We start from the raw sequence: 27,099 nt of genomic DNA, 5'->3' as shown, positions 1-27,099 counted from the left end.
GCTTTGCCTAAGATGCCCCCTTCGTTATGAATTTGGCATCCCCAAGACACCTGAGTCCTCACTCTCTGCTGACAGCAGGGATGAAGCAGGTGGTTCGTCTTAGCACACACTAGTATGGGGGTATGGAGAAGTTACATACATCCCCTGTAACAGAACCGGAAACCAAGAGAACACTGGTTTGGGAGTCATAAACTCAAACTTTCAGTCTCAGTGGGGCCCCAAATCATGGTGAGCACTGGGCAAGTAATATCCTTTCCTGGGCCTCAGTTTCTCCAGCTATACGATAAGAGGTTAGGTCTGAATTTTGTTAATCTTTAAGAGTTTGTCCAGCTCAGAGATTTGAAACGTGAGGCTTTTTTTTTTTTTTTTTTTGCGGTACGCTGGCCTCTCACTGTTGTGGCCTCTCCCGTTGCAGAGCACAGGCTCCGGACGCACAGGCTCAGTGGCCATGGCTCACGGGCCCAGCCGCTCCACGGCATGTGGGATCTTCCCGGACCGGGGCAGGAACCCGTGTCCCCTGCATCGGCAGGCGGACTCTCAACCACTGCGCCACCAGGGAAGCCCACGTGAGGCATTTTGGAAGCAGAAATCCAGGTTGCTCTTTCAGAGGTTCAAGAAAAGACATGAGAGGCAGACCTGTCTTCTATCAGCAGTTGCTAGGTGTGGGGATCCAGGTAGGGGCAGTGGGGAGTACAAAGCAGAGTTGTGACTGTCGCACAGCAGATTCTTTAGCTGGGAGAGAGTTTGAAATCCCAGGCCAGGCAGTTGTCAGGAAATGCGGCATATGGGGCTGGTGGGGTGCCTGCTAGCTACTCTGGAGGACTGGACCGGAAATTACTTGCAGGAGGAGAGCAAGGAAGGAGAAGGAGGTGGGAAGTGACAACAGCCTTTGATGCCGAGAACCTTACAGGCCTGCCTTCTGAAACCTGAAGGACAAAGGAGCCGCAGCCTCCCCTTTATCTGGGGCTCAGGAAAGGAGACTTGAAAGAGATGAATTTAGATTCATCAGAAGCCATTCGCCTTCCCACAGAGGGAAGTCAATTGCCTTAGCATGTGGCTCTAAGAGGTGACATGGTCTGGGGACAGAAATAATTGCAAAGAAAGTTTAACTGAAGCCAAGGATGAGCGAGCCGAAGTGAAATGGGCTACTCTAATATAATGGTAGTCTGGGGAGTTTCCTACATCTGGAGGCTGCTGTCAAAAGATAACAGTGTGGTCTCTTCACTATACTGCTTTTCCTGAGCAAATCAGGGAAGATCGGCCCTAGCTATTCAGAGACAGCCCAAGATGGAAGGGCTGGGAACAATAAATAGAGTGTTTGAGGCAGAAGGAGGACTCCTGATGGGGCTTAAATTCTGTCTGAGCTTGCAGAGTTCCAGGTCAGCCTTTGAGGAGCCAGGCTCTCCTTACCAACCAGTCTGTTGGTAGGGGGAAGGCAAGCATGCTGGACAACCAGGAGATCTGAGTTTATAGGCTAGCTCTGCAATGACTTGCCTTGTGACCTTAGCCAAGTCCCTTCCCCACATGCAAATGAGATCCTGGGATTCCATGAAGTCCCTTCAGGATCTAGCATCTTACTATCCAATTTGTATCCTTCTTTTGGACCAGGCTAATCTTCACACTTGAGAATGGGAACTAGTGCATTTGATCATTTATCACATGCCAGTCACTCTGATAGTTGCTATGAGAAATCAAACTACATAAAACAAGCAATGTTGCCATATTACAGTTACTAGTATATGATTAAACACTCCTTTTTAAAGATGAGGCAGTAGGACTATGCTTGTCACGGATGGGGCCAGGATTTGGAGCTGGGTCTATCTGGAGATTTTTTTTCCTGTCCCTCCCACTCCCCTCGCTTATCAGTATATCTGGGCTTCTGCATGCTCCTTCCTGGACAGGAAAATGCCTTTATAGATCTTATCTCTCCCAAGAGGCACTGTTCTTTGCCATCACTTCAAACTCCAGTCCATAAACCTCATCCTTTATGAAGCACTTTCTTATTCCTTCTAATTTATTTCAAAAGTCTTCGTATGGGAACTCTGAAAACCACTGGCATCATTTGGAATATTTCTTTGCAAATTAAGTGTTCACATATTTGTTTCCTAACTGAGTGTGTGTGTTCTTGCAAACTTGTAAATTCCTTTCTTGAAGGCCAGGGACAATTAATGCTTTCCTTTGGATTCCATGCAGCATTATTCTATCCATCATGGTACTCAACACAGGGCGCCATAGACTATTAAAACTATAGAAAATCAGGACTGTAAAATATTAGAATTAAAAGTAGCTCATCCAGATTGCCCTTAAATTGCTCCGAAGTAGCATCGGCCTTGGCTTGAGCATCTGGGAGTTGGACGACTCAACTCTGCCATTAAATTGCTATGTGGCGGCCAGTACTTCTATCATCCTTGAATCCTCCCTCAACCTTACCCTTTGCCTGCAACTGTTCCCTGGCCCTTGTCCATTATACCCTTCAAATATCTCCCCAAATCCCCTTTCTCAATTGTGTCCCCATCATCCTGGTTGAAGCCACTAACATTTTCAAGTAGCTTCCACAACAGACACCTAATTGACCCCATTCCACTGTCTTCCTTTCCACCCTCATTGCAATCTACTTCCGCACAGCTACCATGAAGTCAAAACATACAATGCAATCATGACATATTCCCCTCTTTTAACCATTTAGGAGTTCTCCTCTTTGCTACTAGAATAAAGACTTTGCCTGCAAGACCCCCATAATCTGTCACTGCTTACCCCTCTGGCTTCACATCCCATATTTACTCAGCTTCAACCACACCACGTTCTTCCTCTCCTGAAACCAACCAAGTTCTTTTCCTTCTTAGAATATCTGTCTCTGCTTGAAACCTTTTACAATGCTAGCTCAACTCATCTTCCAGGTATTAGTTAAATAACACTTCCTCTTCAAGGTAGACTGTGAGCCTTACTGTTTTCTAATCCAATAGATGTACTCCCCCTCTGCCACGCACACACTCTACTCCAACTAAATTAGATCCCACTGTTAACTGATTACCTGGAACACTGCATCTTTACTTCATAATTCCTGCCACAAATTAAGTACTTAAGATTACACACACACACACACACACACACACACACACACACTATACCTAAGCACCACAGGGTCTGAAGCATGGTACCTGGGACATAGCAGGTGCTCAAAGAGCAGGTGATAACTACATAGATGAATAGTTTTATGGAATTCACATTTTCATTCTAGTTCTATAAAATGGGAAGTGATAAGGTATGTTGGATTACAAGATAAGAGCAGGGCTTTGGAGTCAGCCAGATATACATCTGAATCCTCACTACCCCCCTCAGTAGATGGTGACTTTGAGAAAGTCAGTTTACCTCTCTGGTGTTGACTTTTCAACTGTAAAATGGAGGCTGTGGTATCTCAAAGGGTTTTCATTGTGAAGCTAAAATGGTACTACCCTGGCTCTTTTACTTCCTATAAGGGGGATTTGGGAAAGTCACTTAACACTGCCACTTCTCATCTGTATAAAGGGGATGGCAAGAGCCTCTGCTTCACGGGGCCATTGTGAGGATGACATTAAATTAAGGAATGGAAAGTGCTCTGAATGCCCACTGCATGTACTAAATTGGTGTTAGTGGTTATTATTATTTTTTAAAATACTTACCGAAGAGTTTGACATATAGAGTATTTCCTGCTAAATAGTAGCCACTCCTACTACAATCACAGTTATTATTATTATTTTTACAATTATTATTAGTGAGATGACAGGATGAAGACGAGGATGATTATAACGGTGATGTTTCTTACCAGTTCTGACTTTTGTTGACATGACCTCAAATGGTAGGGAGAACCCTTCTTTGTGATAATATCCTATTGCATTTTTATGCAAAACTGTCTCAAAGTATAGTTTTTTTTTTTTTAAGATAATCACTTCTTATACACAGAACAGTTCTTCTCATGCTACCATCTTATGGCTTTCAGTTTTTGAGGCATGAATAAATCCCACCTAAGGCCTTTCTTCTTCAGATAGAACAGCCCCAGTTTCTTCAACTCTCCCAAGAAGACATTCAGAAGTACACTGCATGTCTAATCTTCATAAAATTTGGCCAACCCAGTCCCTCTGTTTATTCTTATGTGAGAGTAGTCTCAGTCTTTTAATTTCACATGCACCTCTGTATTTATTAACAGGGAAAGAGGTCTTTGACATACCGATGAGCAAAAAAAGCAATTCCTAAACAGCTTTACTGAGAGTTGGCATGTTTATGTGTTTGTGTGTGGGGTGTGTGTGTGTGTGTGTGTGTGTGTACACTGATACACAGATAGAGAGGGAAAGAGAGAGAGAGGTGTTTTGAGAATGTTCAAGAAAATGTTAATTCTGGCTATTTCTGGGTGATGGAAAATTTATTTTCTCGTTCATTAAATGTCTTTATTTTTGAACTGCCTGAATAGCCTACATAAGATACTTATTTTTAATAGACGGAAAGATTAATCACATTAGAAATTCCATTAACTGTACTTACAGGATGATTTAAGATTGAATTGCAAATATGTGGATAGAGTTAGAAAATGGGAGGGTGGGATAAATAAAGGATAGGTGAGTGGAAAAAGAACTTCAGGGAATGGACTTTGCTGACTGCTGCTACTTCATGCATAGGCATTAGTGATTTGGGGGAGATGCTGACCAGTGTAATAGACCTCTATTCCATGGTGCCCATGGCTTCCTCCCCCTGCCCAGATTTTGGGTCAGTGACTTGGCGAGTGAAGTGCAGGTGTCTGTCCCATACCTAAAGGTCATCTGGAAGACTTGGCCTTGGTTCACATGCTGCGTCCGGTTGTTGTAACCATGTAGCATCTCTCCAAAGAGGGTGTTGTTGAACTTGGAATCAGGTTTGAGGCACTTGGGGCCCTCGCAGACATCTGAGAGCATTAGGCAGGATTTTCCGTCAGGAGCCAGCTTGAACTCCTCCACACAACTGCATGATAAAACAGGGCCAAGAGTTAGCTCGCATGCTGAATGCCCCCATCGGGGGTGACCTAAAATCAAGGCCTCCTTTGCCTGCAAAACAGGTCAGAATTTAGGAATGCATACAGCTATTCTGGCTGGAAGCTATCTAGGGCACAGGTGTCTAGAGAGAAGCACATTAATCCTGCAAATTGGTAAATTCAAGGAAAGTCATCTGTGACATTTTGGAGGAGTTGAGGGGGACGTCAGAGAGCACATCCATACACAAAGCAAATTTAAAAACTGTTTTCCATGAACACACAAACCTTAAAAAGCATGAGAGACCAATTCACAGGGAATTATCAACTAGCTTCTCAAACCAGAACCTATTTCCAGTGTATCTGCTGGCCAAGGTTGAAGACTGCAGCAAAAACAAGGTTTTTATTGCCCTTGTAGCTCAGAGGTGATCCTTCCAGGACCATGGACAGCGCATGGGGGGGAGGGGGCAGGGGGGCAGCAGCCACAGCTTCTGTTCAATTAGCAATGTTAGCAGCCTCTGTTGGTCTCTAACTACCTAATCCTGACAGCAGAAGGGCCCTTGACAAGCCTTTGAAACTGGGATGGGCTCCACGATGGCCCAAACAGGCATGTGAATGGGGTGTGGAAAAAATATTTGCAATTTGGGATGTTTACAGTGGGAAAGAAATCTCTTAGAGAGGCATGGGGGGAAAAGAGAAAGCAGAGGTCCTAGCCTATGAGAAAATCAATTCAGAAACTGAAATTCTGTGAATGTCTATCTGTTCATGGTCCTTCGCTAGGCACTGAGGGTAGGGTGCACATAAGAAATAAGACACACAAGAGAACAGGCTGTACGATTGAAGATAGCTGTAAAATGTCATCTTTGTTCCTTGTGACATATGTGAACCAGGCAAATCATGTTACATCTTTGGTCTCCAGTTTCCTCATCTGTAAAAGGGGGTAGACACTACTACCCTACATGAATCCACTAGGCTGCTATGAGGTTCCATGATACACTGACTGCATAAACAGTTAGGAATTGAAGTGTACTTAACAAAATAAATATAGAGAGGTTGTCATGGTGGCAATGGTGCTATTTACTTATTGAGCATATGCTACTGACTAGGCACTTTGTATGTTTATTTTCTAACCACGAAAAAGGTAGTATCATCATTCCTGCTTTACAGAGAGCAACAGGAAGAGCCATGAAATAAAGCATGTCACACCACGAGTAAGTGGCAAAGCTGGCGTTCAGTATCAGGTCTGTCCAGCAACAAAGGTAACTTTTCCCTCACTTGTCTTTTCCAAATACAGTTGTTCTTATTTGCATCACATGACCCTGGTTACACTATGCTAATTGGAGTCAGTAGAAAGTAGTCAGTCTCCTATCGGCCTTTCTCCCATGGGATGAAGTGAAGATCTATTGAATCTGACTGCAAAAAGGCTCATGTGGGAGAAGGGAGGGGCTCTGTGACATGGTTTGGGAAGAAAGTGTACCCAGTCTGCAGGAACCACTAGCTGATGCTAGAGACACAGAACCCAACTGAAGGCAGGAAGTAGGCAGGCAGAGCTGAAAACATGACCCAAGATCACCCCTATTGAAAACTCAGGAACACCTTACGTCTGAAGCAAGCTGTCACTCTGTCCTTGTTTTCCTCTAACTCCCAGTGTATTGCACAGATGCACCGACTGTCTTTCCAATGTTTACATGCTCCTGCCCGAAGTACAGTGGAAAGTTCTTGGAAGGAGGGCTATCTTGGTACCTTGGTCAAGTCTATCCTGTCTTCTTTTTGCATCTATTAAATACATGCAACTCTCCCGTCATAAAGTTGCAGTACAGATAATGTGAGTTATATAAATGTGCAAAGTATATGGTAAGTTCTCAATAAAGTATAGTTCCATCCATGTATTCCAAAAGGTTCCTAGCAAATACGAGAAATGACATACTGGGTAGAGCTCACCCTCTTCTCTCTCTCCCTCACCCCACCCGCCTCTCTCACACATACACATACGTACACACACACACACACACACACACACACACACGTGTACACCTATGAATGAATACATTGTTGTTGTAAAAGATTAGATATTATCAAAGTCTATAGAGTAAAACACAGAAGTTCTTCATTTCTCACTCCACTCCACACATATCCTTACTTCCTGTTCCAGCGGTCATCATTGTTAGTAATTATGTATTCCTGTAGGGTTTTTTACTGCATTTAGAGATCTACTATATATATATTACACTTTTTATAATATAAAATATATTATTTTAATTTTTATATCATGTATATTTTAAAATTATAATTTTCATAATAAACTCATAAACAGAATTACCCTATACATTGTTGTGAGATATGCATTTGTACCTAATTTCTTGGAGATCTTTTCAAATCAGTATACATACAGATCAATCTTTTTAATGACTGTTTGGCATTGCGCAGTATGAATGTACCATAATGATTTTACCTAATCTTTATTGATGGGCATTTTGGTTGTTTATAGCTGTTTGTTATTACAAATGGTGCCACAGTGAAGAATTTTGTACATATATCACTATGCATGTGTGTGTTTCTATAAAACAGATTTTTTTTTTTACCATCTTTAGTGGAGCATAATTGCTTTACAATGGTGTATTAGTTTCTGCTTTATAAAAAAGTGAATCAGCTATACATATACATACATCCCCATATCTCCTCCCTCTGCGTCTCCCTCCCACCCTCCCTATCCCAGCTCTCTAGGTGGTCACAAAGCGCCGAGCTGATCTGCCTGTGCTATGCGGCTGCTTCCCGCTAGCTATCTATTTTACATTTCGTAGTGTATATATGTCCATGCCACTCTCTCACTTTGTCCCAGCTTACCCTTCCCCCTCCCTGTGTCCTCAAGTCCATTCTCTATGTCTGTGTCTTTATTCCTGTCCTGTCCCTAGGTTCTTCAGCACCTTTTTTTTTTTTTGATTCCATATATATGTGTTAGCTTACAGTATTTATTTTTCTCTTTCTGACTTACTTCACTCTGTATGACAGTCTCTAGGTCCATCCACCTCACTACAAATAACTCAATTTAGTTTCTTTTTATGGCTGAGTAATATTCCATTGTATATATGTGCCACACTTTCTTTATCCATTCATCTGTCGATGGTCACTTAGGTTGCTTCCATGTCCTGGCTATTGTAAATAGACCTGCAATGAACATTGTGGTGCATGACTCTTTTTGAATTATGGTTTTCTCAGGGTATATGCCCAGTAGTGGAAGTGCTGGGTTGTATGGTAGTTCTATTTAGTTTTTTGAGGAACCTCCATACTGTTCTCCATAGTGGCTGTATCAATTTACATTCTTACGAACAGTGCAAGAGGGCTCCCTTTTCTCCACACCCTCTCCAGCATTTATTGTTTGTAGATTTTTTGATGATGGCCATTCTGACTGGTGTGAGGTGATACCTCACTGTAGTTTTGATTTGCATTTCTCTAATGATTAGTGATGTTGAGCATCCTTTCATATGTTTGTTGGCAATCTGTATGTCTTCTTTGGAGAAATGTCTATTTAGGTCTCTGCCCACTTTTGGATTGGGTTGTTTGTTTTTTGATATTGAGCTGCATGAGCTGCTTGTATATTTTGAAGATTAATCCTTTGTCAGTTGCTTCATTGGCAAATATTTTCTCCCATTCTGAGGGTAGTCTTTTCATCTTGTTTATGTTTTCCTTTGCTGTGCAAAAGCTTTGAAGTTTCCTTAGGTCCCATTTGTTTATTTTGGCTTTTATTTCCATTTCTCTAGGAGGTGGGTCTAAAAGGGTCTTTCTGTGATTTATGTCATAGAATGTTCTGCCTATGCTTTCCTCTGAGAGTTTGATAGTGTTTGGCCTTACATTTAGGTCTTTAATCCATTTTGAGTTTATTTTTTATAAAACAGATTCTTAAAAGAGGGATTGCTAGATCAATGTTTTATGAATTTTTAAATTTTGATAGATCTACTAAATGGCTATCTGTAGAGGCACTGCCAGTTTACAATCCTCTCACTGATGAATGACAGAACTCATTTCTCCACATCTGTCACGTTCATTATTGCCAACCTGGGATGTCAAAAATTCATCATTTTTGTTTGGTTTTGCATTTCCCTGATTACTGGTGAGGTTCATCTTTTCATGCCATGGTCATTTGTATTTCTCATTATCCATCCATGTTTTGTGAGACTTGTCTTTTTCCTTATTGGTTTGTATATGTTTTGCATATTTTCTCAGTAATTATCTTTCACCTTCCAAAATTTCTTCCAGTCTGTACTTGCATTTTAATATTGCTTTTGATGTCTTATAACCTCTTTATCCTGGTCCTTTATTGCTTTTGAATTTTGTGTGATGCTTAGGAAGCCACAAAGATGCTAAAAAAACCCAATCTTTCTTTATATTCTTGTAGTATTTATATAGTTTTTTCATCTTTGGCTATTTAATCTGTGTGGCATTTATTTTTGTGCATGGTGGGAGTGGTTATTTTAACTTAATTATTTTTAAAATGGGTAGATGAGCATCTGAAGGAGCCATCCCTTCCCTAAGTAGTGTGAAATGCCTTTTTGTCATGTATTAAATCCTTATATGTACCACATATACACAGTTGGAAATTTTATTTAATTATCTGTATATGCCTGCAATAATTCAGCACTATTTTCATTAATAGAGTTTTATGGCATGTTTTGCATGTAGCAAGGTAAGTCTTCTCCCTGTCAAGAACACTAATTTCCTATTTCAAAATTTCCTCACTGTTCTTACTCATTTTTCCCTTCAGATAAGGTTTAGAGTTGTTTTGTCAAATTTCATGTAAAACTTTAGTGGAATTTTGGGTTGTCTAAATTGAATTTGTAGACTAAATGGGGGAAAGTTGTTAATTTTTTTTTCCTGTAAGACATACGCACTGAGAGTCAACTCTGTGCTGAGCACTGTTGACAACTGTGGCAGAGATGATGTCTTATGTTCACCACACTGGATCCTCTTTGTGGACACCCTGTAGACTACGCATCTAAGCTGCCCTTGCAGTTGGGTTTAAGGGACCATGTGAAGGGATTCTGAGAGATGGAATCTGTGTTGCTGTGATATAAGTCATTGCAGATCCAGCCCTTACAAACATGTTGCATGACTCTCAAGCCCTCTCTTCCCTTGCTACGGCAAGCTTGTAGATCACGTGTTCCAGATCAATACTGCAGGATGGAAGAATGCTGCCTCAATTACAATGGACCTTGTGTGAACCAGAAATCAACTTTTGTGTACAATCTCCTGGTTTGGGAGGCTTCACTTGTTACAGCAACATAGCCTATCTTATCCTGGCTGATTGATACAGCATCTTTACAGTTCGGAGTCTTCTAATTCAGAAACATAGTTTGCATCTCCATTTAGCAAGTGTTCTTTTAAAACCTTCACTGAAGTTTTAGACTTTAGGTCATAAAAATATTGCACATATCTTCTGGGGGTTTATTCATAGGTATTTATGCAATGCACTATGGTAGAGGTTACAAGCAGGTGTTTTGGATCCAGACCACAATAGTCCAAATCCAGATTCCACCATTTTTTGCTGTGTGACCCTGGACAAAATGCTTAACCTCTCTGTACTTCCTTTGCTTATCTATGAAGAAGTTCCCACCACACAGAGCCACTGTGAGGATTAAATGAGTTGTGTCTGAAATACAGCGTGCACAAGGATATAGTAGAGTGACAGCTTCTATTATTACAGTATTTTCCACTTGAGGAATATGATCAGTTTTCATGTTTGTTTTCCCTTATGTTTTCTAGTTAGTTATTGCTGATACTGAGGAAAGTTATTCTTGATTTTTGAAAGTTGATCTTTCATCCTACCACAGAAGGAGCCCATCAGTTCTAATACATCAACCAGATGAATGAGTATATATTTGGCCAGTTTGGGTATTCAGGTTATGCTAGGATTATGGAATAAATTAGAAAACTGTCCTTTATTTTCTTTCTCTGGATCAGTTTACATAAGATAGAGGTTATTCGTTCCTTGATGATTTGGTAAGACCTGCATATAAAATCACCTGGGCTGATGTCTTCTTTTTAATTGTAGACATTTAGCTCTCTTATCACTTTATTATATTTGGCTATTTAGATTTTCTACAGCATCATGACTCAAACTTGGTAATTTATATTTTCTAAGGAAATAATGCATTTTATCAAGACTTTTAAATTTATTGGCATAAATTTGCACACAGTCTTCTCATTAACTTTGTTTTATCTTCTGTGCTTCTATGGTTATGCCCCTAGCTCATTACTAATGTGTTTGTGTTCTCTCTCTCTCCTTCGAAGAAGCTTTTGCATTTTATTGGCAAGGCTCCTTTTTTTTTCTATTTCATTTATTTCAGCTTTTACTTGTATTAATTCCTTCCTGCTGATTTCTCTGAGTTTGTTTTATAACTCTTTTTCTGGCTTCTGGAGTTGAATGCTTCATTTGTTTATTTTCGGTCTTTCTTTCTTCTTAGTAAATGTCATGGAGCTTCTGACTACTGCTTTGCCTCTATTCCATGAGTTTGATATGCAGCTTTCCAGCTCCTGCTCATTGCTAAAGAGGTGATCATTTAAGTTTGATTTTATTTACCCAAGTGTTATTTAGAAGGTTGCTTTTTGTAATTCCCAAATATATAGATTCATATGCTAGATAGATTGCTGTTAATATCTAATATTATCACATTCTAGTCTGAGAATGTAGCCTGTATAATTTCTACTTTGGTGAATTTATTGACATTCCAGGCCCCCTTACCTAAAGGAGGCACAAAATGTCAAGTTCAGATTCTGGATCTACTTAAAGCTGTGATCAAATAGAGGCTGTACCACTTCCCAGCTGTGTGACCCTGATCAAGTCTGTTAACGACCCTAGGCCTCACTGTCATTATCGATGAAATGGGGATAATAATCCTTATCATAGGGCTGATGTGAGAATTAGAGATAACTTACATAAAGGATAAAATAGGATCTATGATGTAGTGGCCAATTAATGCATCAGCTACTGTGATGATGATGATTAATGTTACTGTGATTATGCTAGTATTACCTATGATTGTGCTTAATCTATTAGCCAATTTACACTTCCCAGAGAATGTACATTTACTTCCAGTGGTTCTCAGATCTTAGTTGCTGGCCTCTTTCTAGATCCAGATTTCTTAAAGCCAACAGAGTTACCCTTTTCTGATTTTTTTTTTTTTTTTTTGCGGTACGCAGGCCTCTCACTGTTGTGGCCTCTCCTGTTGAGGAGCACAGGCTCCAGACGCGCAGGCTCAGCGGCCATGGCTTACGGGCCCAGCCGCTCCGCGGCATGTGGGATCTTCCCGGACCGGGGCACGAACCCGCATCCCCCGCATCGGCCGGCGGACTCTCAACCACTGCGCCACCAGGGAAGCCCTAAGTTAAGAATTTTGAGATGGGAAAATTATTCTGGATTACCTGGGTGGACTCAATGTAATCAAAAGGGTCCTTATAGGAGCATATGAGGTAGAGAAGAGTGACAGGATCAGAGAAGGAGATATAACTTGGAAGCAGAGGAAAGAGACAGACAGACAAGCAGACACAGAGACTATGTCTCCGGCCTTGAAGTTCTGCCGATGCCTAGATTTTAGAACTTCTGCCCTCCAGAACCATAAAATAGTAAATATGTATTGTTTTAAGGTACTAAGTTTGTGGTAATGCATTGCGGAAGCACTAGGAAACTAATATACAAACTTCACAAGGAGTTGTTGCTCCCATTTTCAGATAAGAAAACTAAAGTTTAGAGAAGTGAAGTGACTTGCCCATGGAGATATACCTTGGCAATGGTGGTGCTAGGAATTAAACCTGGAGTTCCTATTTCAAGAAGTGTGTATATGAATGTGTGTGTATGTGTGTGTACGACTTTAGCCATATTACAACTGTAGATGCATGGTGATTTTCTTTTGCCTGGGGGTGAGAAAAGACTGTGGCTCAGCACGAGAGGAAGGAAGGGAGATAAAAGGCCAGGTTCGCTTAGTAAGACCCTTAGAGATGTAGGGGGAGAGAGAGGGAGAGAGCAAGAGAGAGAGAGAGAGAGAGAGAAAGAACTCATAAATGCAAGTGAACCTTTGAGTTTTAAAACGTGAGCAACTCTTTCCTTCAAGCCACCTCAGGGCACAGGATGATTTATGCAAAGGTCTATTTAGTTGTTGGTTTCTATTTTTTTTTTTTAATCTTATTTTTGTACCATGCGACATAATTATACAGCTCCTTTAGAACATTCTGTCGTCTGGGAGATTTTCTTACAGAAATTCTAAAGAGTGTAGGCTCACAGGAAACCAGCCAAGATCTGCATGAAACTATATTTATACATATGCCAAAATGAAAAACATAAAATAAAATAAGTACAGAGATATAAACCGGGCATTTTAGCTGAAGGCAGTGAATGTGTTACCCTGAACACACCCATCACATTACAGAGAATACTAGAATTGGATGGGGATTCAGAGCCCGTACCACAAAATCTTATACATTTTTAGCCAAGAGCATGTTTTATTTAATCCTTACAGCAATGCCATGAGATGGGTACTTTCATTCTGACATTGCCACCAAGGACCCTGAGGCTTGGCATTTTAAATCCCTTGACCAAGATCACACGAGCGCTTTGGAAAAGCCAGGACCTGGACTTGGATCTTCTTCCTCCAAATCTAGGGCTCCTTCCACTTTAGCACAAATGACTGCTTCCAATCTGCTTGTTCTTCAAAAAACAGAAACTGGGGCCTAAGAGAAATGGCATTTATACACATTCTCAAGGCAGGGTATTTAGTTATTTATTCACGTAGTTACCTGCGCATTCATTCATTCATTCCTCAATGGCTATGGAATCAATACAATTATGTAATGAAATGCATAGACTAGAAACTTTTTTTTAAATGGGGAAGGGAATCAAATCCCAGAAAAAAAAAAAAAAAAAGAGAATAGAGCAAAGTTAAGGGTAAGAAGAGCTCAAGAAACTGCATACCACATGGACTTGGACTAAGGTTAGGGATGAATCTTAGCATCCTACCACCAAGGCAAGAGAGAAGCAGGCGTTTTCTCAGCTTTGCTGTTCCTGACACCTGTAAGAAATCCCACTCTGGGGTCAATCAGGACCAGGGCCCTCTGTGACCTAGCAGTTAAGGCCTTCAGCCACATGGACCCCACTAATGTTTCTCATGAAGGTTCTCAGGACTGTCCCAACATTAACCAGTGTGAAGATTAGTAAAACTCTTGTCAGAGTGGCCTCTGTCTGCAGGTTTCACTCAAGGGAAAAATTTAGAGTTTCTAGAAAAGCCATTTTGAAGGTAACATACTCAAGAGTATTATTCAGAAAAGAAGGAAGGAGAGGAAAAGGAAGGTAAGGGAAAGGAATGCCATGGAGAACCTTGGGCTAAATTATGTAAAATATTTTATCTACTCTAAGACCCTCAACACCTATAAGAAACACTAGCATTTCACCTAACACTAAGAAAGAAAAAACAATTTTTAATTAAACTCTGTCAAACCATCAATAGTAAAATACATCCTAATCTCAAAAATGTTAAAATGTGGAAAAATCTGGGTACTTTAGAACCAACAAAATATGATATGTTTGACCACTGCAGGACTTCGAGCTTTTATTATCCTCAGGTGCCCTGTGAACCTTCAAGAGACAGTTCTAGAGGGCAGACCTTCCATGTGGGCTTGACCACTGGAACTTCCCTTTTTCTGTCTTTGAGCATCTCATGGAACTAATGTTTCACAGGACCCACATAGGAAAACACCTGTCTGAATGAATGGCTGGACTTTGCGTGCTTCCATCAGTTGTCTGTGAGTATGTCTCGCACCTGAGCTCTTGCAAATGTTTCAAACAGCTGAGAGTGCAAGGTTGTACTTTTGTGACAAGAAGCTGGCAAGCGCACGTTCTACGTCCACTCTGAGCGGTAAAGCCCCATCTTTCCATTAGCAGTCGGAGAGGTCAGAGGTCAGGCCTAGCCTAAAATTTGAAACTACAACAAAACAAGTGCGTGAGTGAATATCCCCCATACCTCTGCAACTAGTTACTGACAGTGAAAGTTAAAGTCTCTGTCTGCATTCTCTAGGTCAGTGTTTTCCATTATTAGAGCCAATTTCAGCTTTGGCAATGAAAATAAGAGGCTTCCAGTTAACAATGGCTATTAAACACATGTATTTATCTCCTCTCCCTCCTAAAATCACATAAAAATGACATTAAACAGATAGCCTAGCAAGGACTGTTGAGGCTGGATGTGCTCTTTGAGTCCGTATTTTTACATACATTTTCACTTCACTTTAAAGTAAATTATATTTAAGTATATTCAAGTATATTCAAGTATATTTAAGTGTATATATATATATATATATCAAGTATATTTAAGTATAATATATATTAAGTATATTCAATAGATTAGAATAGAGTAGCCTGGGACATCTCTTATCCCAATTTCACCTCCTCACTGGCTGTGAGACCCTTCTGGGCCTCAGTTTTCTCCTCTAAATGATGTGAGAAAGACTGAAACCTCAAAACTGTTGATGGCATTGTTCACTACTTCTTATATAGGTATATACAGGAAACATCTCTCTTAGCAAATTATGTCAGGAAAAGGAGTACATCCTCTGGAAAACAAAACAAAGCAAAGCAAAAACCCCAAAACTGCAAACTTCCTTTTCTCAAGCAAGGACAATTCTATAATCCACCATGTTTTTTTCTGCTTTCTTTGGTTGCCAAGACAAACAGTGCTAAACTTATCTCACATTGAGTAATTCTCCCATTTCAGGCTCCTGAAACCATTTTCTCCCTTTCCCTTTCTCTCCTTACAAATGGCTCTTATCCGTCCTGTCATATCTTTATATTATCCATTTTTTATAGGTTGGATTCATGTGGATAATATTAACTTCTCTTGGAAGAATGCACGGTATATGCTGTAAACACTTGTACAAATGAAACAAACTTGGTTGCTAGGTAACTTGTGTGGGTCTTGGAGAGAAGAAATGCTTCCTCACCCATAAGATTCATTCTAAATGTTTCATCTTAGTATACAATGACCTTTTCAACCTATCTCAAATCCACCTGCTTCTCTTACCCTACTGTTACCTGTAGTCTATCAACATCAATCAGGACCAAGTGAGGCTCAAACACCTGTCCTCAGAGTCCACTTTGCCCCTGGTGGGCAAGGACTTGTACTCAATGCTTCTTTGCATTCTTATCACCCCACAAAAGACCAGGCACAGAGTTGGGGCAGCAAATCTTAGGTGGATGAATTCTTTAATTCGACAGTTATGGCTTTGAAAAAGTCCTTGGGCAAGCAGTGACAATGGGGACACACAGGTGATTAAGACCTAGTCTCTGCTCATGAGGAGTCTGCAGTGTGACAGGGACCAGACAGGAAAGCAGGTAAGTCAACACAGCAGTGAGGCTGCGACAGTGAGAAGCTTGGGGCAGGGGGCTGTGTGACTCCAGAGAAAGGATGCTTTACTCAGTTTTGAGGAACTTGACCTGACTAGGGCTGACAACCAGAACAGCCAGCCAGCGGTCCAGTCTGCAAGAGGCGTCAAGATTTCACTGGGATAAATTAGAATTGGAGACAAAATGTCAATGGCCCTTCCCTGGTAAGAAGGCCCTATGGGTAGAAAAGAAAAAACAAAAAAAAACAAACTAATATAAGACAAGAAAAACAGTCTTTCCTATAAATATTAAGATTTGGTAAATATTAAGCCAACATTTAAATGGTATCCATTTTAAAGGGCAAGGCATTATATACCCAGCTCCACGGTAACTACACATCTCACTTTTGGACTTCTCTTGAGACTCAGAGAAGACTGGCTGAAGAAGGTTAAGATCTATACCAAGACTTGAAGATGAAACAGAGCATTCAAGCTAAAGGGCCACGGACAAATGGGGGGTAGTGGGGGGAAGAGAGGAGGAGAAGCAGAGGAAACAATGCTGAACACTCCAGAAGCTGAAGCCAAGATGCCTAATTCAGGAATAGGGACGTAACTGGAAATACAGCTGAAAAGGCCAGACTGCGAACAACTTCCTTAGCCGTGTCAATTGAGGAACTTAATTTCACAATTATTAATTGAGCACCTACTATGTGTCAGGCACTGTTCTAATGTGCTGGAGACAGAACAGGAAACAGGACATACAATTCAGTCATTGGAGGATTAAATGAGATGGCTTTATACCTATCAGACTAAGTATAGCTACCATTTAGTGAGTGCTTACACGTGCTGGACTCTATGCACATGTGATTTCAATTAACCCTCACAATGCTGCTGCAATCACATCTGATTCTACATGAAACAAGAGTCTCAGAGATGTCTAGTGATTTGCTCAAAACCACATGGCCGGGAGTGGCCAGAGGCCAGGAGTGATATCAGATCTGTTTTGACTAATACTGGAGCCCCGTGGACTGGGTTTCAATCTCGACGCCCCTGTTTATTTAGCTGTGTGACCTTGAGCAAGTCACTGAGCCCCTCTGTGCCTGGTTTTCTTGACAGTAAATCGAGATCATAATAATACTAGTACCTCCCTTGTAGAGTTGGTATGAGAATTCAATGGGCTAATGTCATCAAAGTACTTAGCACAGTCATGGCATGTAGGAAGTGCTTAATAAGTGTTAGCTGCTATTATTAACCTGCCTGCAAATAGGTTTATTAAACCTGTGCTACCCAGGAAACTCTCAGAAAAGGCACAGAGCTCTGAGCAAGTCGACAAAGTCCCCTGGAGGAGGGTTTGTTTTCCTTGTTTAATTCAGTAGCCTGCCACTTCTCTAGACCAACTTTCACACAAGTACCTGCTAATGGTTTTGTTTACAGTGCTTCTAACAAGTGTGGCTAACTTCTCATTTGCATCCTTAATAGACAATTTTCAAAGCATGTTGACACTGCAGCTGGTTTAAGGAGACCTGGGTTTTAGTCTCGTTTTTTTGTCCTGTTTATCAGCATTTGGACGAGCTTCAACAGCTCATAGCACCCTCTCCCAATTCAGTCTAACTTAAAACTTTAAGAGACCTTTCTGGGTAGGGAAGGTTAGTTTGTCCGTGTCTCACAGACCCGGAAACTAAGAGGTTGAGCACCTCAGGTCACTGAGCAAGTGGAGGGCTGTTGTCATTACTATCACTCACTTTAGCTATTTTATTTAACAAATACACACTAGTGCTAACTCTGTGCAGGGCACTGTTCCAAAGGACTTTAGAAATAGTAATGTAAACTGTGATGTAATTAATGTAATGCATTTAATCCTCATAGCAACTCTATAGAGAGATGCTATTATCATCTTTTCTACAGATGAGAAAACTGAGGCATAGAGATGTTAAGTACCCTGCTTAAGGTCACACAGCGAGAGCTGGTAAGCTACATTACCAGCCGTGTGACCCTGGGCACATTACTTAACCTGAACGGAGTAATAAATGTACTTTGCAATCTTCACAAAGATCAGTATGTTAATGTAGATATTATTAAAATTTTAGAGATGGAGAAATTGAAGTTCAGGGGTCCTGAGAGTTGCCTGATGTTTAAGAGAAAGTTAGAGGTAGAGTTAGGATTAGAACCCAAGTCTACTGATTCCCCTGGACTGCTGCAGTGGGCTAGGGATGAACGGTGGTGACAGTTTCTAAGTCAAAATCCATTACTGCCGTTGCCCCTGCTGTTACTATAATTTGCAACAGAAGGACACTTCTCCCCCCAAGTGCAATAACAATGGTAAGAACACAGCTGATTTACTATTCAAGTCTCAGATTTAAGCCCACGCATAATTTACTCAACACTGCCCTGCAGTCACTTAAACTGAGGAGAGACCCTATAAGTTCACGTCTGCATACAATACTTTATGTCTTATTTATCTGACTGATACATATCTAGGGCCTCCAGCAAGTTGCTTTAACAACCGCTCAAGGGCGCCTGCAGCACCCAGTGTAACTGGGGCTGGGGTGGGGGAGACCCTGAAATTAGCCGCAGGAGGAAAACCAGACCCCATGGACTAGAACCATGCAGGTAAAGTTAATTTTCTGTTAAACTGAGATTAAACCCATACACATTCCCCCACCTCCTCTTTCATAATACGCAGGACTGAAAAGTTTGTTCACACTTTATTCTGCTTTTCTATCTTAGTAAAGCACTGAGCACCCTTCAATGACCAACCATCTTGCACAAGCAAAGAATTATTTTTCTGAGTCACAGAATGTCAAAAAATGAGCAAATTTTCTAATATGAAGACATCATCAGAAAGGGAATGAAGAGAAGAAAAAAGGCTGCCATTTTCTTGAGTGACTGCTGAGGACCAAATGCTATGCTAGAAGCTCTCCATGGCAGAGGTAACTCCCACTGCAGACTTTTTCAACAAGGAGGACAAGATAAATTGGAACAACTATTAGGCGTCGTTGTCCGAAGATCTCAAGTCGTCAAACTGCAGCCCAGAGAGGGACAGTGACTTGTCCCAGGTCACCCAGCAAGTTGGTCCTAACGTGACCCCCTCTTTCAGTCTCATACTAAGTTTAAAACTCAGCTGATTTCTTAGCATGAGCGAGAACTTTGAGCTTTGCCTGCATTGTTTCTTTTCCACCTCAGCTCCCCCAATTAATTATCATTATTGATAGGGGCATTAGGACAAAGAGGGGGTAACCTCTGAACTTGGCACTGCTTAATCCCTGCAGAAAGAAAGTTGAAAGCCCAGGCTAAGCCGGTGGTCTTAAGCACCACACCTGCTGGTTTCTCAGGGACACCTTCACGGTGCCTGCTTTTGTCTCCAAAATACACTGACCGTGGCTACAGGGTGATGCAGAAGGGGCAAGAGACTTTTGCAGAAAAAAATCCTGACCCTAGGATGTAGCCTGAGCAAGGATTCCATCTGCCATAACCACTAATCAATTATCTATTTTTCTTCTTCCATTCTTCTTTTCAATCCCCAACCAAAGGTTATATTGTTGCCTTTTTCCTCTTGGGCTGAAAAAGCAGAGGAAGAAAGGCCATTTCACTGAAGGTCAGTCCCAGCTGGGCCAGGCTGTAGTTCCTGATCTTTTTCCTGCATCCCTCCCACTGCTGTGAAGGGAGAGGCCGGGCCTCGGGGACAGAGACTCACCCGCAGAACATGAAGATGGTGCTGGAGGTGGCATCGTAGGGCAAAGGCAGTGTTTGCTGCAGGCACAGCTGCTCGCAGCCGCCGTTGAAGCCATCGGAGCAGTCGATGCCTTTGGAGTGGTCATAGCAGCCGGAGCCGTCCTTCATGGGCCTCAGCTCCTCAGGGCACTGCTCAGAGAGACAGCAACAGGGCGGTTACAGCTGAAGAAGTGGAGGGTCTCATCATGCCCTCTCCTCCCACCTTCTGAAAAGAGGCAGGTGTCGGGACTGTAGAGACAGGTTCAAAGTCTCATTTGACCCCCTAATAGCTGTGTGGCCTTGGATAAATTCCTTTACCTCTCTGAACCTCAGTGTGCCCACCTGTAAAATGGAGCTTTTGTCGATATCTTGTAAAATTATGAGAATGAAGGGAGACAGTGTGTGCAAAGTACTTAGAACTCTGTGGCTCATACGGCAACCATACAGAAAAAGTGAGCTGCTATGAATACTAATATTGCTGGGATCATCATCATTATTGTGTTTACTATTATTGTCCAATAGGGTCACCATGGGAGGCAGCCAGATATATTTTAAAGAGCTTTTACCAATATGAGTTTAAGTTCCAGATCTTCTCCTTCTCCCTGTGTGATCTGGGGCAAGTTACTCACCCTCTCTGAGATTCAACTTCCTTATCTGTTAAACGAGCCTAGCACCTGCATCTGTGGATTTGTTGTCAAGCTTAAGCTGGACCACAGGGGCTGCATAACTTACTTTAGAATTTGGCATGAAATTTGGTACTCATCAAATGTGAGTTCTCTTCCTTCCTGTCTTGAATGTGTCACCTCTTCTCCATCCTAGTACCTGAAGTCCTAAATGAGACTCCTGCATCTTCACAAAGGCCTCCTACACAGTCTGCTGGCCTGCAGTCTGGCCTGCTGTATACCATCCTCCTAATGGTCTCCAGAGTGATATTTCTAAGTAGCATCACTCCCCAGCTTAAATAAATAAATGAATTCTAAACAACAACAAAGCGAATCTTCCTAAAGCTGACAGCCAAGGTCTTCTGCAGATGATATCAAACCCTCTGCCAGGCCATGTGAACTTTCCTCCAGGTAACCAAACGGGTTGCCCTCTGGTCCCTTAAAAGCTCAACAATTCCAACCTTGAGTGACCTCAGTCGAATGCTCTTCTGGTGTGCCCAGCTAAGGGTGTGCCTGCTAAGTGCTCCGTAAATGGAGGCTCTTATACCCTCGGTAGAACCACCTAGTTATTTAATTTAGTTTCCCATCATTTGATGAGGCTGAGCTCATCTCCAGTCCAGCAGATGGAGAAGAAGTTCCAATTCTCCCGCGTTTGGGAGAGAAAATGAGGTACTAGGTTTTAATTTCAGTCACGCTGCTGGCATTTCCTGTCCACCAAGATTAACACCCAGAGCCCGGCCCTCCTCATCTATCACTGGACATCGCTGATTAAAACGCCCTCCCAACGTTCCTCTCCTCCCAAAAAGCTCCCTCGTCCCCTCCCCAAGCCGTCATCCTGAACAACATCAATAACAAAACACACACCCCAAAATTAATTTACAAAAACCACAATAACCAAAAAAGGTCATCTCTCTTAGAAATTAAATTTTGCCTAAGAAGAATTCATAATTACAGATGCACGAGAGAGTTCTTCAAGACATTTGACACTGGCGCCAGGAAGGGTGACAGAGAGAGTTGGTTATAAATGGCCTTTGTCAAGCTGCAGAAAGGTTATAAAACTGGCTACATTTTGTGCTTAAAAAGAAAAATCAATTTTCTATGGGAGTGAAGTGCTGTACATATTAATACAAGCTTAGAGGAGGCCCCTGCTTGTCTCAGAACATTCACTGTCAGACAGACAGGCACCTAGTCATGGGGTCATTGGGAGCTGTGTGCTGGTACCTGGGGCCGGGTCATCTGTCTGCAGAGATGTAGGGGTGAGTGCTGGAAGGAAGGGCTGACCTTCTCACCAGGTAACAGGAGACATCTGGGGCGGGGTATTACTCACAGTTCTTTCCACTCCCCACTGATTCCCTACCACTTTTATTCTTTAAAACAATATGTTCTATATTCCAGGCATAATCTAAACACTGTATCTAATTTAACGTAGTTAATCCTTATGGCAAACCTATGGGGTGGTGTGGCAGGGCTAATAATGGCTCCCAAAGATGCGTCCCCATCTTAACCCTCGGAACCTGTGAATGTTACCTTCTATGGTAACGTTATTTTGCAGATGTAATTATATTAAAGCTCTTGAGATGAGGAGACTAATGGGGATTATCTATCTAGGTAGCTCTAAATGCTGTCACAAATGTCCTTATAAAAAAGAGGCACAGAGAAATTACACACATGCAAAGGACCACGTGGGGATAGAGCGCAGATTGGAGCGATGTGGCCACAAGTCACCAAGTGCTGCAGCCACCAGAAGCTGGAGAGACAAGGATGCTTTCTCCCCTGGAGCCCTTTGAGGGAGGAAGACCCTGTTGACAATCTTGATTTCAGATTTCTGGCCTCCAGAAACTTGAGAAAATACATTTCTATTTTCTTAAACCACCCAGTTTGCTAAGCCACTCCTAAATTTCTAATCCTTAAAAATGGTGTGAGGGTCTTCCCTGGTGGTGCAGTGGTTGAGAGTCCGCCTGCCGATGCAGGGGACACGGGTTCGTGCTCCGGTCCAGGAAGATCCCACATGCCGCGGAGTGGCTGGGCCCGTGAACCATGGCTGCTGAGCCTGCACGTCCGGAGCCTGTGCTCCGCAACGGGAGAGGCCACAACAGTGAGAGGCCCGCGTACCGCAAAAAAAAAAAAAAAAAAAAAAAAATGGTGTGAGATAATAAACGCTTTTTGTTTTAAGATGTCCAATTTGGGGATAATCTGTTACACAGCAAAAGATAACTAATACAGTGAGATAAATGTAACAAGTGCTTCACACAGTGTTTGGCAAATGGTAGCTGTCGTTCTGGGTATGATAAGAAGCTTAGGATCTAGTTTGAGAAATGAGAAATACATATATCTGTCAGACAGAGCACTAGTTACAAAGCAAACATGAAGAAGCACAGTGTAACTTGAATGGGAAAACGGAAATTCTGCAAATGTGATTGGGGAATATTGGAGTAGGCAGGCTTGGGTAGGGGATGTCTTCTTAGAGGAAAGAGATGAATGTCACTGGGGCAAAACGGAGATTCTGGTGTACTAGAGACAGGAAGATCAGAACTCTTCTCAGGTATACCGCTCACCCGCCCGGTGACCTTGAACCTAATTGGGCCTCAGCTTTTCTTCCTTAAATGGAGGCAACACCTTGAAGACGGGACCAGTAGGACTGGTGTTAGTCTTGAATTGCACACGGGCCTTTGACACTGAGCATCTAGGCAAGTGCTTCACCTCAAAGACAGCCTCAGGCTTCTCATCTGTAAGACGGAAATAAGAATGTCTCTCTGGGAGGCATTTCTGGTGACCCTATGAGAAAACAACCTAAAGAATCTGGCTCTGGGGCTTCCCTGGTGGCGCAGTGGTTGAGAGTCCGCCTGCCGATGCGGGGGACGCGGGTTCGTGCCCCGGTCCGGGAAGATCCCACGTGCCGCGGAGTGGCTGGGCCCGTGAGCCATGGCCGCTGAGCCTGCGCATCCGGAGCCTGTGCTCCGCAACGGGAGAGGCCACAAGTGAGAGGCCTGAGTACCACAAAAAAAAAAAAAAAAAAAAAAAACCAAGAATCTGGCTCAGAACCTGGCACACAATAGGCACTCAATAAATGAAGGATAAATGAATGGGTAAGTGGAACAAATGATAAATGAATGAACCCATTCCCTCCCATAAAACCTAACTGGAACTATCCGTTTATCTTTTCTTTCTCATCCATATGAGTCCTTCTTTGGACCATTTAACAAATGTATATTGAACATCTACTCAGTGCTAAGCAAAGATGCTGGGTGCTGGACATGCAGTAGTAAAGAAGACAAGCAAGACCCTGCTCTCATGGGGCTTAAATTCTAGGGAGAAGACAAATGATTAACAAGAAGTAAAATGATTATTTCATAGAGTAAAAAGTACAACAAAAGTGCAACATGATAAAAAGTGAACGGGGATAAAGGAGGCATACATTGAGCACTTGAACTAAGCCTGAATAATAAGTGGAATCTCCCAGGTGAGTGTAAGTGGGAAGAGTTATCCAAGAAGGAACAGCACGTATGAAAGTCCTGAGGCAGGAACAGTGTTGGCCTGTCCATGGAACAGAGGAAGCCAATGCAGCTGAAGCTCCGTGAGACAGGGGGAAGCAATGTTGGCACAAGGCAAGGGGTGAGATGTAGAAAGTGACCAAATCACTTAAGCCAGAAGTTGGCACACTATGGTCTCTAGGCCAAATCCTGTCAGAGACCTGTGCTTTTTTTTTTTTTAGTTATATATATATTACAATTTTGAGATGCTTATAATAGATTCACATGCAACTGTAAGAAATAATACAATACAGAGAGATCCAGATTATTACCAGTTTTCCTCAATAGTAATATCTTGCAAAACTATATCAAAATATGACAACCAGGATATATACATTGATAATCAAGATACAAAACATTTCCATCACTACATAGATTCCTCCTCTTGCCTTTTTAAAGCCATACCCACTGCTCACTTGACTCCCTTCCTTAATACTTGGCAACCACTAATATGCTCTCCATTTCTATAATGTTGTCACTTCAAGAATGTTACATAAGTAAAACCATATAGTTTGTGACCTTTTAGGGTTTTTTTTCACTTAGCATAATTCTCATATTCATCCAGGTGTCTTCATGTATCAATATTTAGTTCCTTTTATATTGCAGAGTATTATGCCATGCTATGGATGGACTATAGTTTAACTGTTTGCCTGATGAAGGACATGTGGGTTGTTTCCAGTTCTTGGCTATCATGAATAATGTTTCTACAAACGTTAGTGTGCAAGTTTTTGTGTGGACATACATTTTCATGTCTCTGGGGAAAAAAAAGCCATGGAGTATAATTTCTGGGTTGTATGGTCGTTACATGTTTAATATTTTTAGGAAGCTGCCACACTTTTTCAGGGCAGTTGTACTATTTTAAATCCCTACCAGCAAAACACGAGCGATCCAGTTTCTCCACATCCTCATCAGCATTTGATGTCGTCAATATTTTTCATTTTATTTACACATCCTGACAGGTGTGTAATAATACCTCCACTGTGTTTTTTCACTCATTCATTCATTTATTTTTGGCTGTGGTGGGTCTTCGTTGCTGTGCGTGGGCTTTCTTTAGTTGCGTCAAGTGGGGGCTACTCTTCATTGAGGTGTGCAGACTTCTCACCGCGGCAGTGTCTCTTGTTGCGGAGCACAGGCTCTAGGCGCGCGGGCTTCAGTAGTTGTGGCACGCAGGCTCTACAGTGCAGGCTCTAGAGCGCAGGTATGGCGCAGAGGCTTAGTTGCTCTGTGGCATGTGGGATCTTCCCGGACCAGGGCTCGAACCGGTGTCCCCTGCATTGGCAGGCGGATTCTTAACCACTGTGCCACCAGGGAAGCCCATCCACTGTGGTTTTAATTTGTATGTCTCTAATCGTTAACGATGCTGAACATCTTTTGTGTTTATTTTCCACCTTTATATCCTTTTCAGTGAGATGTCTCTCAGTGTCTTTTTTTCATTTTCTAATTGGATTGTTTGTTTTTAATTGTTAAGGTTTGGAAGTTCCTTATATAGTCTAGACACTAGACTTTTGTCAAATATGCAGTTTGCAAATATTTTCTCTCCCACTCTGTAATTTGTCTTCTCATCTTTTTCAACTGAGCTTTCACAGAGCAAATGTTTCTAATTTTGATGAAATCCAAGTTATTTTCTCTTTTATGTATCATAAAATCTATATCTTGGAATCTAAGAACTCTTTGCCAAGCTCAAATCTCAAATATTTTCTCGTGTGTGTGCATGTGTGTGTTCTAGAAGTGTTACAGCTTTATGTTTTACAGTTAATTCTGTGATACACTTCAAGTTAATTTTTGTATGAAGCGTGAGACTTACACTGAGGTTTACATCTCCAGTGAAACTACTCAAGCTTAGAGATTTCTTTTGGGGGAGTTTTTAAGTTACAATTTCAATTTTCTTAGTAGTTATAGGGCTATTCAAATATCTATTTCATATTGAGTGATGTGATATTTTGCATTTTTCAAGGAATTGATCCATTTCATCTAGGTTGTCAAATATATGTGTGTATAGCTATTTGTAACATTCCTTTATTAATCCTTTTGACATCTGCAGGGTCTGTAGTGATATTATCCGTCTCATTCCTGATATTGGTAACTTGTGTCTTCCCTCTTCTTTTCTTTAAAAGTCTTGCTATTTCGTTTATCTTTTTTCAATTTTCTTGACATTTTCAAAGAATCTTCTTTTTTTTATTTTTGGTTTCATTGACTTTATCTGTTTTTCTGTTTTCAATTGCATTGATTTCTTTGTTTGCTTTGAGCTTCTTTTGTTCTCCTTTTTGTAGGTTCTCGAGGTGGGGAACTTAGATTATTAATTTGAAACTTTTTATCTAATGTATGCATTTATGGCTATAAATTTCCTCCTCATTAAATATAAAGACTTTTACTTCAAGGAAAAGATGAATTACTGTGCTAGCTGTGTCCCATACATTTTGATATACCCTATTTTTATTTCGTTCAGTTCAATGTATTTTTAATTGCCCTTGAGACTTCCTCTCAACCCATGCATTATTTAGAAATGTGTTGTGTAGTTTCCAAGTATTTAGAGATTTTTCTGTTATCTGTTATTGCTTTCTAGTTTGATTCTGTGGTGGCTGGAGAACACACTCTGTATGATTTAAATTCTTTAAATTTGTTGAGCCTTTTACCAAGGCCCAGAATATGGTCCATTTCAGTACATGTCCCATAGGTACTTAAAAAGAATGAGCATTCTGTCGTTGCGGCACAGAGTGTTCTATAAATGTCAACTAGATCCTTTTGGTTGGAGGTGTTACTAACCTAATCTATAACGTTGCTACTTTCTGTCTAAGTGTTGTATCAGTTGTGGGGGGAGGGGTGTGGAAGGATCCAACTATAACTGTGGATTAGTCTACTTTTC

General features: G+C 41.5%; 1 protein-coding gene across 5 annotated transcripts in view; it reads right to left on the bottom strand.

Annotated features, from left to right (window-relative positions):
* Nucleotides 1–27,099, bottom strand: part of ASTN2 (astrotactin 2) — a 911,537-nt gene that overhangs the window by 307,082 nt on the left and 577,356 nt on the right. For all 5 annotated transcript variants that reach the window (XM_067743527.1, XM_067743524.1, XM_067743522.1 and 2 more), the window contains 2 exons: nucleotides 20,028–20,194; nucleotides 4,780–4,968 (listed from right to left, as the gene is read on the bottom strand). In XM_067743527.1, the coding sequence (XP_067599628.1) occupies nucleotides 4,780–4,968; nucleotides 20,028–20,194 (356 nt within the window). The remainder of the gene's footprint in view (nucleotides 1–4,779; nucleotides 4,969–20,027; nucleotides 20,195–27,099) is intronic.

This window comes from Pseudorca crassidens, chromosome 7, assembly GCF_039906515.1.
Source record: "Pseudorca crassidens isolate mPseCra1 chromosome 7, mPseCra1.hap1, whole genome shotgun sequence".
NCBI lineage: Eukaryota > Metazoa > Chordata > Mammalia > Artiodactyla > Delphinidae > Pseudorca > Pseudorca crassidens.
Note: the sequence above shows the minus strand (reverse complement) of the source record. Positions and strands in the feature narration are given on the sequence as shown.